A 16947-nucleotide genomic window follows, 5' to 3' on the forward strand; every position below is an offset into this window, starting at 1 on the left:
TAGAAAGAAGGTTAGGGGATGCAATAGTAGAATATAAAACAAAGTGACCTTTATAAAAAGTGATACAACCACAGAGGTTTTATACAAATAAAAATTGTATTCTTTAATCATTAATTCACACTTCTCAAATGAGCACTAACTTTTATTTCATTTTCTAAAAGCTTTGATGAGAACAAAATTAGATCATCAACACGCATATCCAACTAAAAGTCACAATGACTGTCATTTTGAAGATTGTATACTAGTGCCTATAGAATCGCAGAGCAGATGGTTACTGAGGAAGCAGTATTTTGACAAATCCAAAATATATCTCAATCCTTACATGGAAACTATTAGGGACTGTTCAAAGACAGGAGTCAAATATGACTATTGTCAAATGCACCTTGCCTACATATGGCTACATGGGCAGCCATATTAATATTATGAAACTCAATATACTATTTTTGAAGGTAAAGAAGTGAATATTGTGATAATTACTATGAAACAAACAAAGTGAATTGCCACCAACAAAAAAACTAAACGTTCCAACACTGACAGATGGAGAGAAATCTCTCCATCCATGGCCTTTCCACCTAATATGTCAAATGGCCAGAAGTTTTCTTTTTTAGAAAATAAAATGTATTGCTCATGTTACAAGAGAATAAAGGTAATAAAGATAGGGTAGGAGATATTGACGGGAACAGTATGCATTTTTAAAAGTATATTATATTCATCAGCATGAGATGCAGATTAATTGTGCAAAGAATTACATTTGAAAACATTTTTGTATGAATACCCCTGTGTGTATATCTCTTTTTATAATGGTCATTTTGTTCTTTTTGTAATTGTTGCACCTGCGTTCAAACATTTGTGTTAAGGGACTGATTATCTGCAACAATAACAGATCAATATATGTGCATTGCTAGGTATTGAATTGTTACATTGCATTTGATTTTACTATGCCGTGAGATATTTGGCACCAAAAATATCAAGGTGTGTCCTTTTACTCTGTACTAAAAATTTGAAATTGTGCTCCCCATTCATGCATTTTTATTGCAAGTCCAGAAGCTTGTTTCGGGACTGAGGCTTGTTCCAAAGGACTCACTGAACATGAAAGGTGCTGCTGTATTACACAATAGAAAACAAATTGAATTCATGGATAATAAAGCATATTTGTTACATTTTTGCTGCTCATTTAGGTAAAAAATGTGAAACGTGTCAGATCAGACTATGAACCCCATTGCATAAAATGCACCCCCTGCATGATGTGCTGTATTTAATGCAAGAGCCACAGTTTGGTATTGTGCAACGGTTATGTTGTAAGTAAATACCTCACTAGAGTCCAGGTAGTTATTCCAAGAAGTATATTTATTCAGGTTTAGGTACCAAGGTGGTAGGTAAGTAGTACAAGGTAGATGGTAGGCCAAGATGTAAGATGGTAATAAGAGCCCCACCAGGAGCTGTTTCCTTGAGCTCAGCCAGGAGTCAACTGTTCCAGATCAGTCACACCACATTCCGTGACATCAATGAACATTCTAAGTGTTCCTAGGCTGAACATGACAGGAAGACAGGGTGGAAAGAAGGAAGAGTAGGAAAGACCTTATAACAGGTTGCAAGACCACATTTCATTTAAGTCTGATGCAGAGGTATTGTTGCACCTAATGTGAGTTCAAAATGGTGAATACATTGGTCGGATCCCCATGCACAGCTGTGAAATCTTCTCAGCTTGTACGTTTCAATTGTGAAACATGCACTAAGACAAGCTGCCACCCAAATAAGAAGAAAACTGTTGCTCCATAGTCTATATTTTGCTCCTCTCCCCATGTAGGGGTATATTTATTACCAACTCAATATCCAAGTAGGTAAGTAGTCTTGCATTACGAACAAGCTGATCTGTAGCTTTCTTGGTGCAGAAGCCATCATCATTGCCAGCCAGGCCTCTTCTGCCCAACTGTCTCCAAGAGACCCACGCAGGGTCCTTTAGTGTTGGACTTAGCGCCCCCAACTCATTAGAGTGATATTGAACTTACTCTTGTTAGACCCACTTTCAAAGGGCTCGTGTAATCATGCTGTGATTGTCTGTTCTTAATACACAGTGCAGTTTCTAACTGTGAAAAAAAGCTCCATGATATGGATTCCAGAGTCAGGAGATGTCCTCTACTCCTTCCTGCATAAGCATAAAAAACAAAGCTTCGAGAATTTTAGTTATTTTGGTTCATTTTTTTAAATAGCTCACACAACAAAACTACTTTATGGACCAAACAATATAAATACTAGGATTTATAATTTGGCTTCAACATGACCCAGATGTGAGGATAGCTTTATTAGAAACATCTGGTGATACAGGCTGGTTCAAATACTACTTAATGCGACATAGAATTACACTCCTGTGCTCCCCCTTCACCTCTCTCTCTCTCTCTCTCTCTCTCTCTCTCTCTCTCTCTCTCTCTCTCTTTCTCCCTTCTTGGTAGGCCGTTCTCTCTTCTGCACTCTTTGTGTGACAAACTTAATGGTAGTAGATTGTGACTTCTCTTTGCAGGTGCCTAGGCCCAGCCACTCTTACCTGTCATCCGTCATCCAACTGTGCCCAGCATCACAAACCCTGGTCCGATCACCCCCAGCAATGCGCCAGAGCACTCCTTTAGTTGCTCGACCCGGAACGCCTCTCCTCCTGCTGCTGCTGCACCCCACACCATGGTAGGAGACTTTGCCTGCCCCCACTTCTGATTAACCTGCAGCAACCTTCTACAAACATCCCCTGCCATTACCAGTAACACCATAAACACCTCCACACAACACAATATGCTACAGCAAACCCACCTCCCAACACTTGCTCACATGACCGAAATCTGAGACCTCCTGAGCAGCGACACACCAGACTGCCTCTTCCTCATGGAAACCTGGCTCAACTCCACATCAGCACCCAACATCGCCACAGCAATTCCAGCAGACTACAAGCTTCTATACAGTACTGTCTTCACAAGCCAGGAGGGGAACTCACAGTCATATCAAAAGACTCAATCAAGTGCTCAACTACCTCAGAGCGCGCCACCCGATTCATGGAACATCTGCACTCCAAGTTATAAATCTCTGAAAATTCACCCTAAACAGAACCTTTGCCTACCGACCACCAGAAATGCAAGCTCTCTTCCCCAGCCTCATCACTGACTTCATCACCCCTCTCACCATTGACTCCAAAACCTTCATACTCCTCAGTGACTTCAACTTCTACCTAGAAAACAGAACAGACCCCTGCTCCACAGCCCTCCTCGAAAACCTGAATATTAGACAAACCAAGCTCATTACAGAACCAACACACATCATCAGACACATGCTGGATCTCATCTTCACCACCAGCAACATCATCAAATACAACTCAACCTCAACTCTAACATGGACTCACCACTCCATAATCCATTACCAAATCAACACACTGCAAGCCAATGCACCCACCAACGTCAGCCTACCCAATCGCTGCCTGGGCAATATCTCAGAAGCAAACTCACTCAAAGCCTACAGTATGGATCATTAACAAGTAAATAATCAACTTCAACAACCAGATCTAAAACTGCTCACTCACACTCATCAAACTCAACAAGCAAAGGAGAACCAACAAGCAGGTTAACCTGAACACAGAGGACCTTCGAGACTCCAAATGTAAAATTGGAGAACCAGACACAAAATCACCAACAGAACCACCTACAAAGTGGCACTAAGACTACCACCAGCAACTAAGAGAAAAACCAAAAATAGAGTGCTAGCTGAACACATCAAAGAGAACTCCAACTGCTGCAAGGAAATTTTCTTGATCATCAAGGACTTCACCACTCCCACAGCCTTCTTCAACAGCATTACCTCATGCCAAGAACTTTGCAATGTGCTGTTCATCTTCTTACACAGAAAAGTAATAAACATTTAAAGCAACTTCACTCACCAACAATACCCTAGCGATTTCATCACCAACCTGCCCATCACTAAGCAAGATGACTACGTGACGGCAAGGTAAACACTCATCACAGAGGAAACAATGGCTCAACATGACAGCACAAGACAACTCAGTTAGCTCCGCCTACTTCCACATGCTACCTATGCTGCAAACAATCTTCACGTCGCTGCCACAGAACATCGAACGAACCATCCCACAAACCCTTGTCACAAGCAGACTCGACTACGGCAACACCCTCTACGCTGGAATCTCCAAACAGCTCCTGCACTGACTTCATACCATTCAGAATGGATCACTGACAGAATATCGACGGACCGAATATTGACCTACAAGATTATCGAGTACAGAATATCGATGGACAGAATATCAACAGCCTATCTCTACATAGGTAAGTACTAAAATATCGAAACCAAAATATTGTTGTTTAAAATATTGTTTTTTTTTAATGTCTTAAAAATAATATAAAATTAATTAAATATAAAATTATTTAAACAATATAAAAACATAGTTAGAATTATTTAAAAAGTTGAAAAATTATAAATATTAAATGTAATATAAAAAATTAAACACACATATTTAAAATATATATATTGACTTAATAATATTAATAAATAATTATTTTATTTAATTCTAAAATGTTAGAAACATAATAAAAATTATAAATATAAATATATATATATATATATATATATATATATATATATATATATATATATATATATATATATATATAGATAGATATAGATATAGATATAGATATAGATATATATATACCTGTAATATAAATATAAAAATAAAATATATACATATTAATTAAATTATTACAATTAATATCTATTTATAAAAAAATATTTTACACTACATTAACTATAACAGTAGGGAAGAAGTTGGTTAGCGTAGGGGAAGAAATTCCTATTCCCACTCCAGAGAGTGCAACAGTAGGGAAACTGTTGGATAGTGGAGGGGAAACATTTACTAATCCCACTCCATGGAGTGTAACAGTAGGGAAAGTGTTGGATAGTGGAGGGGTTAAAATTACTATTCCCACTCCAGCAATTGTAACAGTAGGGAAAGTGTTGGATAGCGGGAGGATAAAAATTACTATTCCCACTCCAGTGAGTGCACCAGTAGGGAACGCGTTGGATAGCAAGTGGGTAAAAATTACTATTTCCACTCCAGCAAATGCAACAGTAGGGACAGTGTTGGATAGTGGAGGGGTAAAATGTACTATTTCTACTCCAGTGAGTGCAACAGTAGAGAAAGTGTTAGATAGCGGGTGGGTAAAAATTACTATTCCCACTCCAGAGAGTGCAACAGTAGGGAAAGTATTAGATAGCGGGGGTAAAATTACTATTCCCACTCCAGTGAGTGCAACAGTAGGGAAAGTATTGGATAGCGGGTGGGTAAAAATTACAATTCCCACTCCAACGAGTGCAACAGTAAGAAAAGTGTTGGATAGCGGGTGGGAATAATTTACTATTCCCACTCCACCAAGTGTAACAGTAGGGAAAGTGTTGGATAGCGTAGGTGAATAATTTACCATTCCCACTCCAGCAACTGCAACAGTACGGAATGTGTTGGATAGCCGAGGAATAATTTAGAATTCCCACTCCTGCAAAATAATTAACATTAATTAAGAAATAATGAATTGGCCAAAAATAATTTACCTCCCACCATATTCCCCTATAAACAACACTACCAATATTGTAAAATAATACACAATTAATAAGATTAATTTACAATTATTTATTAATGAATAATAATTAACAAGCAATTTAAAAAACATCAAAAATAAATTATATTACACAATTAACACTATAAAATAACTTAAAATAAATATTATATAAAATTTAATAATTTTGTTATTAACCCTTTCGATGCTCATGACGGAACGGTTCTGTCATGAGCATCGGTTGAGCTGTGCTCATGACGGAACCGTTCCGTCATGACCACACCCATTAACATTGGGGTCCAGCACAGGGGCGGAATCTGGATAGCATGCATGGGGTTAACATAAAATGACTTCCCACCCTACTCCCCTATCAATTTACAACCCATCACCTAAAATAATTACACTAATAACATATTTACCAATTAATTATTAATGATCAATATCCAATTAATATTTTTTTTAACATAATTAACAATATAAAATAACTTTAAATAAATATTGTATGAAAAATAATAATGTTTTTATTAAAATTAAATGACTTCCCATCCTACTCCCCTATAAAACCAAAACCCACTCCAAAGCAAATTACACAATTAACATATTTACCACGTGATTATTAATTATTATTAACCAATTAAAAATTAATTAATAACAAATTAATTAACACAATTAACATTATAAATTATTAAATACAAAAATAATAATTAATACAAGTATAAATTAAATATTTTAATTAGATTACTTCCCACCCTATTCCTTTATAAACCCACAACCAGTTACAGAACTAAAACAATTTTTTTAATTTTTTTGTATTAATAACATCTAAAGAATTATTAATTATTATATTTTAATAAAATTACTTCCCACCCTATTTCCCTATAAACTCACAACCCGCTACAGAACTAAAATGCGCAAAAATTAATTAACATAAATTAATTACTTGTAAAATATTCAAACATACATTAGAAAAATAAGCTATACTTTTAACACATATACTAACATGCAAAACACCCCAAAAAAAATCAATATTATAAACAACAATATTTTTACTTACGATATTACTAATTTCAATATTAATTAAATCAATATTTCTTACCTGCATGTTGATATTCTTGTTGATATTCTTTCAGGTTGATATTCTGTCACATCGAAATATAAAAATCGATATTATGGCATATCAATATTTAAAACTCGTTATTATGTCTGCATACCATTCAGAATTCCACCGCAAGACTCATATTCAACCTTCCATGCTGCACCATGTTCCCACCTCACCTCAGAGAGCTCCACTGGATCCCCATTCACAAAATCAGCCATTTCAAACTCATCGCGTACACCTACAAAGCCTTAGACAACACTGGACCAGCGTACCTGACCAGCCACATACACCTTCACTAGCCTGCCAGACCACTACACTCAGCTGCACTCTCACTCTCACACACCCCCTGTATTCACAAAAGCAGAGCAGAAGGTTGCTTGTTCTCCTACATTGCACCCAAAACATAGAACAACCTCCCACAACACATCAGAGCATCTTCCTCACTTTTTGAGTTCAACAAGAAGTTGAAGACATGGCTCTTTTAACAAGTCTGCTTGGACCACACACCGACACACCAGCTCAAGATTTAGCAAAGGGTTCAGTGATTATTGCTTATCTTTCTGCTCTGGTACTGGATGGTAAGACTTTTGGGGTGTTTCTCAAAATTGCTATCCAAATCCTGGATAACTGCATTGTATAAAAATTGTCTATAGAGTTAAACATAGGTATAGTCTTTGTGAATGTAAATTTGGGGTTGAGTGTACTTGCCATGGTGTATAGTATGAATCCTGAGTTCCATTGCTGTTGTGTAGAGTTATACCAAAAAGCAACATGAAGGCAGACACAACACAGTGCTCTGATTGTTGTCCCCGGCGTCCTTGAAAAACAACTGTTGAATCAGCCTCAAACTACCAACATATCAGTCCATCCTTTATACCCTGAAAAACAGGCTGGCTAGGAACAGAATAAAAGTTCTTAACTTGTAAATAATATATATTTAACGTGTAAAATCAGTTTTTGACAAAAAATGTGCCAGGAATGGAACAATTCACCCTTATGACATTTTCAGCACGTTCTGCTGTTTATGCAAATAAGTATCTATATGATTTGTATTTTAACTTACTGTAATGAAGTTCATTTATATATACTGTGCAGTGATGTGTTCCCATGTTTTGTAAACATTCAAAGCTGCCTCTTTCCTGTTTTTGTAGCAGAAGTGAAAGCACTAAGGCAAGAGTACAGCTTGTGCATTCTTTTGCCCCATGTGATCTACTAATGCCACCGGGCAACTGATGACTAGATTGTACAGAGGCACTTACAATGTTGATCATGTCTGCTTCTCTGTTGCAGCCCCTCATACGACTGGATGAGGAGAGTCACCCAGAGAAAGCGGTCTACGAAGAAGGGGAAGGTGTGCCTGCTGTTTGACCATCTAGAGCCCAGGGAGCTGGCTGAACATCTCACCTTCCTTGAATATAAAGCCTTTAGAAGGATTTCTGTAAGGAGTTTGACATTTTTTTCAATGCAGCTATGTTTTAGTTGGATTTTAGTGGTAGAAATATTTTAATTAAAAATTCAGAATGTAACCTTTTCCATAAGTAATAGTACTTTTGCTGGTAGGTGGAGGGGAGGAAGGGTACTTTGACCAGTCAAAAGTGCTTAGCGGCCACCTCTTATTTACCAGTGTCCTTAATTCCCTGCTTCCTACCTAATCATTTGGCTCCCATTTTCTACTGGCCACTGGATTCAAGATAGCCTGGCTGATGAGGATTATGAATCCGAAACCGGTCCCAGGATGCTTGTTTCCGGTCCAGGGAAGACATGGCTTGGCAGTTCGGGCTGGACTGTTCCCATGAGGCACAGGGTCAGACTGATTTGCATATGGCCATGTCTGAACTGGGGTGGCTGAGTGAGCTAAAGAATGGTGATGGATTAAACCCTGATCAGTTGACTTGGGGTGAGTGTTTGATTGGCTCAAACGCTCCATCCATCATTCCCTTTTGTATCGCTTTGTTCGCCCTAAGTTGGCAGGGTATGCTCAGACGTGAGTCCCTTGCTCACTTGGCCACTGGATTCAAGATAGCCTGGCTGATGAGGATTATGCATCCGGTACCGGTCCCAGGATGCTTGTTTCCGGTCCAGGGAAGACATGGCTTGGCAGTTCGGGCTGGACTGTTCCCATGAGGCACAGGGTCAGACTGATTTGCATATGGCCATGTCTGAACTGGGGTGGCTGAGTGAGCTAAAGAATGGTGATGGATTAAACCCAGATCAGTTGACTGGGGGTGAGTGTTTGATTGGCTCAAACGCTCCATCCATCATCCCCTTTTGTATCGCTTTGTTCGCCCTAAATTGGCAGGGTATGCTCAGACGTGAGTCCCTTGCTCACTTGGCCACTGGATTCAAGATAGCCTGGCTGATGAGGATTATGAATCCGAAACCGCTCCCAGGTTGCTTGTTTCCGGTCCAGGGAAGACATGGCTTGGCAGTTCGGGCTGGACTTTTCCCATGAGGCACAGGGTCAGACTGATTTGCATATGGCCATGTCTGTACTTGGGTGGCTGAGTGAGCTAAAGAATGGTGATGGATTAAACCCAGATCAGTAGACTGGGGGTGAGTGTTTGATTGGCTCAAACGCTCCATCCATCATCCCCTTTTGTATCGCTTTGCTCACCCTAAGTTGGCAGGGTATGCTCAGACGTGAGTCCCTTGCTCACTTGGCCACTGGATTCAAGATAGCCTGGCTGAAGAGGATTATGAATCCGAAACCGCTCCCAGGTTGCTTGTTTCCGGTCCAGGGAAGACATGGCTTGGCAGTTCGGGCTGGACTTTTCCCATGAGGCACAGGGTCAGACTGATTTGCATATGGCCATGTCTGTACTTGGGTGGCTGAGTGAGCTAAAGAATGGTGATGGATTAAACCCAGATCAGTTGACTGGGGGTGAGTGTTTGATTGGCTCAAACGCTCCATCCATCATCCCCTTTTGTATCGCTTTGCTCACCCTAAGTTGGCAGGGTATGCTCAGACGTGAGTCCCTTGCTCACTTGGCCACTGGATTCAAGATAGCCTGGCTGATGAGGATTATGAATCCGAAACTGGTCCCAGGATGCTTGTTTCCGGTCCAGGGAAGACATGGCTTGGCAGTTTGGGCTGGACTGTTCCCATGAGGCACAGGGTCAGACTGATTTGCATATGGCCATGTCTGAACTGGGGTGGCTGAGTGAGCTAAAGAATGGTGATGGATTAAACCCAGATCAGTTGACTGGGGGTGAGTGTTTGATTGGCTCAAACGCTCCATCCATCATCCCCTTTTGTATCCCATTTTCTACTGCCAAGGTCTAAATTAGTTTTACAAGACATTTCAATAAGTTCTAGCAATCAATCAATCTATCAAACATTTGTAGAGCGTGCTACTCACCTGTCCTGGTCTCAAGGCACTGGGGAGGGCGGAGCAGCTACTGATCAAACAGCCAGGCCTTGAGGAGTCTCTGGAAGTTCAGCAGGTCCTGGGTCTGTCGCCGGTGGATGGGGAGGGTGTTCCAAGTCTTGGCGGCGAGGTGGGAGAAGGATCTGCCGCCGGTGATTGTTTGGTGGATGCGTGGGACGGTGGCGAGGGCGAGCTCAGCAGAGTGGAGCTGGCGTTTAGGGGTGTAGAAGGTGAGTCGCTTCTTGAGGTATGGTGGTAGGTGTCATTGAGTGCTTTGTAAGGGTGGGTGAGGAGCTTGAAGGAGATCTTCTTGTTGACGGGAAGCCAGTATAGGTCCTTCAGGTGGGCAGTGATGTGGCTGTGGTGGGGGATGTCGAGGATGAGGCGTTGGAGTCTCTTCGGGAGTTTGGTTGTGGTTCTTGCGTAGAGGGCGTGGCCATAGTCCAGCCTGCTGGTGACGAGGGCCTGGGTGACTGTCCTTCTGGTTTTGGTGGGGATCCATCTGTAGATCTTGCAAAGCATACAGAGGATGTTGAAGCAGGAGGCGAAGACAGAGTTGACTTGTTGGGTCATTGACAGAGAGTAGTACAGGATGAACCCCTGGTGGTGTGCATGGTTTGTGGGTGTCGGTGTCGGTGCAGCTCCCAACGAGGCTGGCCGCCAGGAGTCGTCCCAGGTGGAAGGGGTGGAGCTGAGGATGAGGACCTCCGTCTTGTCCAAGTTTAGTTTCAGGTGACTGCTCTTAATCCATTGGGTGATGGCCTTCATTCCAGCATGGAAGTTGGTTTTGGCGGTGCCGGGGTCTTTGGTGAGGGAGAGGATCAGTTGGCTGTCATCGGCGTAGGAGACTATGTTGAGGTCTTGCGATCGGACGATGTTGGCGAGTGGTGTAATGTAGATGCTGAAGAGGGTCGGACTGAGGGATGATCTTTGGGGTACGCCGCAGGTGGTGTTGGTGGCCTCGGATTGGAATGGAGGGAGGCGGACTCTCTGGGTTCTGTCGGTGAGGAGGGAGGTGATCCAGTTCAGGGCTTTGTCACGGATCCCCGCGTTGTAGAGGCGTGTGCGAAGGGTGTGATGGCAGACGGTGTTCAAGGCCGCCACGTGGTCCAGGAGGATGAGGGCTGCGGTTTTGCCTTTGTCCAGCAGGGCCCTGAAGTCATTGGTGGCGGTGATGAGAGCAGTTTCGGTGCTATGGTTGCGGCGGAATCCGGATTGGGACGAGTCCAGGGTGTTGTTTTCTTTGAGGAATTGGATCACTTGTCTCTTGACGATCCTTTCGATGATTTTCGCCGGGAACGGGAGCAGGGAGATGGGCCGGAAGTTCTTGAGGTCCTTTGGGTCAGCCTTGGGTTTTTTGAGCAGGGCATTGATCTCTGCGTGTTTCCAGCTTTCCTGGAAGGTGGCAGCGGTCAGATGGTGTGCCGGAGTGGATGGTGTTCATGGTCTTGATGGGGTCTTCATCGTTGGCGTGGTTCCAGGAGCTCAGGCAGCCAGTGTGACTGGGGGGCGGTGAGTCTGGGGTGTCGGCGGCTGTCGGAGAGGTCTGGGTGTTGAAGCTGCCGTGGATGTCTGCGATCTTGCGATGGAAGAAAGTAGCTAGAGAGTCGCAGAGGTGATGGCGGGATGTCGTTGGAGCTGGAGCTGGGGTTGGCGAGTTCCTTCACAATGTTGAAGAGCTCTTTGCTATTTTGTGTGTTGCTGTCGATGCGTTCCTTGAAGGAGTTCCTTTTGGCCGAATTAATGAGTTGATGGTGTCTGCGCCTGGCGTAACTGCATTTGCTGATATTACTTTGTTGGATACATTATTACCTATCCTCCATATGCTCAAGGTAACTAGTACTAATTTCATGGAGAATATTATTAAGAATTATTGCCTTGAAAAACCGTACTAAAACAGTATTTACATAAAAGAACATCAATAAAATCACGGGGCCCACCATGGAAAAAGGGCTTGATCTTCTAGCACTACATTCTGCAACAACCATGATTTGGCACCCTCCCAGCATAGTAGACATTTATACCTTCCTATGTCTCTCTCAATCTAAGATGCCAGTGGGTTTGGATAATGGAAAATGACCAGACTGTAAATAGGTTTGGGGAGAAGGGAAGGGGAAAACATGCTTTACAGCTAAGCCTTTACCCCAGAGGTAAGTAACACAGAGGTAAGTATTTTCACCTTTACACGTATGCCTTTACCACGCAAGTAAGTACTTTTTAAAAATAACACAATTATTATGTTATTGAAATAATGGGTTCAGGGAAAGGGAGGTAAGGGTATTTTTATGGTTTAGGAGCGGTTGGTGGAGGTGAGGGTAATTTTAGGGTTATGGGGTGGGTAGTGATAAAGGAAGGTAAGTGTAATTTAAGGGTTTAGGGGAGGGTAGTGGTAAAGGAAGGTAATGGTAATGTTAGGGTTTTGAGGGTTGCTATTGATAAAGGGAGGTAAGGGAAATTATAGGCTTTAGGGGTGGGTATTAGTAAAAGGAAGTAAGGGTAATTTTAAAAGTTTACCAGTGGGTTATATGGTAAAAGAGGTAAGGGTAAATATAGGGTTTAGTGGGTCACTGTGGTAAAGGGCGGTCAGAGTAATTTTAGGGTTTATGGTTGGGCAGTGTGAAGTGGTATAGGGAGGTAAGATTAATTTTAGCATTTAGGGGTAAGTAGTGGTAAAGGGAGGCATGGAGTAAATTTAAAAAGTAGTGTCACCGCTGGGTAGCTATAGTTAGGACCACTTTCAGTAGGAAATTGATTTTCTGGTTTGCTAATACCTTTAACGCTGTTTGACAAACTTCACAAAACATTGCAAAATAGTCTCATCCACCTCAGCTCTTTCCTTGGAAGTTTCAGAATGATCCTTCAGGTCGGGCCGAGAAAAAAATGGGGTCTCAACACACATCTTTCTAATGCAGCTTCCCATAGGAACATAAGACACAGCTACATCCAGAATGTCTAAATGGAATTACCAAATTTGGCAGAAAGCTAAATCTGTATCCAGAAATGTGAGCTTTTTGTGATTTGGTGTAAAATCCATTCAGTAGATTTTGAGAACTTATGGTTCAAAATGTATGTATGTTTTCCACCGTGGATGATCCATGAACCAGACAGATTAAAAGATATCATCTGATCGGCTACGAACACCATTTTATGAATCGGGGACTCAGTCCCCGTGTCCTGAAAAATATATAAAAACGAAACGTATGGGGGGCAAGGTAGGCATACCCAGCCCATAGGCTTGATGGGCTACAGGGGGCCTCACTGAGCCCCCGCAGCCAAAAACATATATTTTTTAGCAGTAGCGTCGATCTGCAGAGGATCTGTGGAAAAATTTAAAAAGGTCGGCCTCCAGCCCATTTAAAAAAAACAGCCCCATGAGGTGGGCTAGGGCCCCGTTGGGGTTGGTGGAATGTGAGTCTATGGGAGGGGGCTTTGTGGCCCCCACCCTCGACCCATTCCTAGGCACTAGGGTCCACGTAGCCCTGGGATGATCTCTTTTTTCTGGGGAGGGGGGCAGGCATCTCCCTCCTCTAGCCTTTTTAAGGCCCCAGGGACCACATTCCCTCAGGGCTCGCGGAGGAATAGTATTTAGTGCAACCCATCCATTTGAAGGCCCCACGGACCCCCTCCCTGTGCCTTTTGAAGGCTCTGGGGACCCATTATCTTCGGGCCCACTGAGATATAGTGTCCTGGGTAAACCATCCCCAAGACACTGTCGATTTCTTTTTGTTGGCAGGAGCAAAAAAAAAGCTGCTCCAGCAGGGCGGTAGCAAAATTGTGATGTTGGCTCCCACTGGCACCATGAATGTGGGCTAACTGGGCAGCCAGAGGAGCCATGGGGATCATGGGGTCCATGGGACTCCACCTGCGGCCCCTGAAATGTAATAATAACTTGCAGTCTTATTGTGCTCTTCTTATAACGTCACAAATTTCAACACTCATGACAAGTTCCATGACATCATTGATTCCATCACTGATGACATCTGTAATGACACCATTGATGACACTACGGTGCAATGTGAGAGCGAGTTACTTCAGTTAACTAAATTTGTTGAATTTCTTTGATTGTTTTAGTTACAACGTTTTAATGCACATTTTTGTCTAACAATAAAGTCACTTTAACCTTTGTTTTTTCAATGAATATATAGATATTTGGGGCTTAAATGAAGTTATTCATACCTTACACTTACTCACCGTGCGTGGTTAAGGTGAATGTGGTAAAGACAAGTGTGGTGAAGGTATCTACATGGTAAAGGCTGCATGGAAAAGGCATGCACGGCAATTGCAAGTATTGTAGAGATATGCATGTATTGGGAAGTGCTTTGCAGATCGGTTTCCTACTTCTCTGTAAGTTTGGTTCTGGTCCAGGTCCTTCCTCTTAACTTGCTGACATCTAGAAGGGAGAGGAGAATTATCTGGTCGCCAGTAGTTCATGTAGTGTCACTGCTTTTGTCCCTCATTATTAGTTGTGGCAGGAGGAATGCAAAATTCTTACATAACATCAGGGTGAGTACGCTTTGCAAAAGCAAAGGAAATGGGCGCTGAGCTTTACCCATATAGGAAGCAATGTCAAATTGTCAGTGTTTGTGGAGTTGTTTCAGGGGGGTATGTGCCTCAGAAGATCTCCCCAACACTAAGAGACACGATTGTAAAATATGAATGATTTCACAGAAATTGTTATCTAAAATTAATTATACTTTGACCCAACTAAAGTAAATACCATTAGATCATAAAGAAGCCATTTTTCGCAAACGTAATATGAAGGTGATTACAATACAAAACAAGCATTTGCAATGCAATAGTTCTCGCTTTTGTTAAAGTTAGAGCTGTTGGCGTTGAAAATGGCAATATTTTTTTCTTTTGTTTTTTATTTGTAGTGGAGTAATTATATTTGCATAACGCTATTGCAATTGGTATAGAAATGAAAAGTAAAAAACATTGTCATTTTCAACATAGGCGTAGAGAGCAGTGGCATAGGGCCCGATTCACAGAATGAACTTAAGACTGAATCCTAAACTTACTACTATTTTGGTATTCACAGAATGTACTTACTACTTTTGGAATTCACAGAATGAACTTACTACTTTTGGTATTCACAGAAGTTAGGATTTTGTCTTAAGTTTGTCTTAAGACAGACTTAAGACAGACTTAAGACAGACTTAAGACAAAATCCTAACTTCTGGGAATACCAAAAGTAGTAAGTTCATTCTGTGAATGCCAAAAGTAGTAAGTACATTCTGTGAATACCAAAATAGTAGTAAGTTTAGGATTCAGTCTTAAGTTCATTCTGTGAATCGGACCCATAGAGTGCAGAGATGCAGAGTAGAAAAGAGTTCCTAGAGTGCAGTGATGTAGAGTATAGTGGAATAGTGTGATTTGGTGCAGATTAGATTGCTGGAAAGTGTATTGGTTTTGAATAAAGTGGTAGAGTGCAATGGCATAGAGTACAGTGTTGCAGAGTAGGGTTGCACAGAGTGGAGTGGTGTAAAGTAGAGTAGAGTGAAGTGGGGAAGAGAAAGAGTGCAGTGACGCAAAGTGTAGGGGAGTGGAGTAGTGTGTAGTGGTGCAGATTCTAGTTCAGTTGTGTGGAGTGGTACTGAGTAGAATGGAGAGGGGTAACGCGGAGTATGTATGGCATGGTAGCATACTGCTATCACAGTCGAATAAGAGCAGGGTAGAGCCAGTTGTGATAAATATTGGGATTTGTGTTATAGATCATTTTTGCATGCATGGAAAAGAATTGTTGCTCTGTTTTTTTCATACACTTTCCTTGCCTACAGTCAGTAAACAGTAAACTTCACATCAAATGCATGAAGCAGCAAATATAAGACACATGTGAGACAGATGTTAAAGTCTCTGCGGTTTTTAAGTACCAACATCGGGACCTTTAGTCCACAAATTAAGGCAGAGAGTGCAAATATAAAAGCAGCTGAGTGGCGCACACTAAACTCACCAATGAGTACACCTAAGGATTTCGGCCCTCCTGGGCCAAAGGTATTTTGTGGCCCCTGTTAAGAACAACTTTGAATGTATGATACAGTTTCTGCTCTTTCACCCTGTCTTTGGCCAGCTCACTGACAGTCGACAGGCACACTTATCTACATTCTAAATGTGTTAACATCTCACTAATGTTTAGAGATAATTGCAAGTGTTTTCGATACTGTAACACAGCATCAACTCAGTAATATTACTGTAAATAATGTCTGTGGCAGTGTCACATTTCACATAGGTGAAGTCCAGTTTTGCTAAAAAGTCATTTTTTATGGCTATTGCATGTTGTTTTTGCAATTGCATGAATTCTACGCAAAACATTGTTTTGAAAAAAGGTCTGTGATAGACTCTTAAACAGCACCCACAATAAAATAAAGGGAAATGGCAATTAAATCAATCTGTACGAAGTCATTAGGGAAAGGCTCTCTGTAGAACAGAGCTAGCACTATCAATAAGCTCCTTGAAAGGCTGGAGACCTGCGTCACAGCCCACTTTGCCCATGCCTTAAAATGCCTCGGCCTGTAGGACACTAACGTTAGGAACTTAAAGAGGGTCTAGTACCAGTGTCTGAGGTTAATGGACACAACAGTAAATTAAGAACACAGCAGGCTGCAAATGAGGTACACTGAGGGTTCAAATGAGTTGCACTGCGGAGACACTAAACTCAGTCACAAGTACACAAGGGACACGAACATTGAACACATGACAAATGACACTGTGCCAAAAAAGCAAGATTCACAGATGCATACAAAGTAAGGAGTTTGGAACAGGAGTAATTCTGAAACACAAGAAAGTACACATATCACAGTCATTACATTAACAAATGGTGGGCACTGAGGAAACCAGATACTATCAAAGGGCAATTAGGACGATAGAGTAAAGTCAAATTGAGAAG

The 16947-nt window shown here is 41.6% G+C and overlaps 1 protein-coding gene across 3 annotated transcripts in view; it reads left to right on the plus strand.

Annotated features, from left to right (window-relative positions):
* The window catches only part of RASGRP3 (RAS guanyl releasing protein 3), a 643233-nt gene that overhangs the window by 347032 nt on the left and 279254 nt on the right, over positions 1 to 16947 (plus strand). For all 3 annotated transcript variants that reach the window (XM_086926878.1, XM_086926879.1, XM_086926880.1), the window contains one exon: positions 7987 to 8134. In XM_086926878.1, coding sequence (XP_086783004.1) covers positions 7987 to 8134 — 148 coding nt within the window. The remainder of the gene's footprint in view (positions 1 to 7986; positions 8135 to 16947) is intronic.

Source organism: Lissotriton vulgaris, chromosome 6, assembly GCF_964263255.1.
Source record: "Lissotriton vulgaris chromosome 6, aLisVul1.2, whole genome shotgun sequence".
Taxonomy (NCBI): Eukaryota; Metazoa; Chordata; class Amphibia; order Caudata; family Salamandridae; genus Lissotriton; species Lissotriton vulgaris.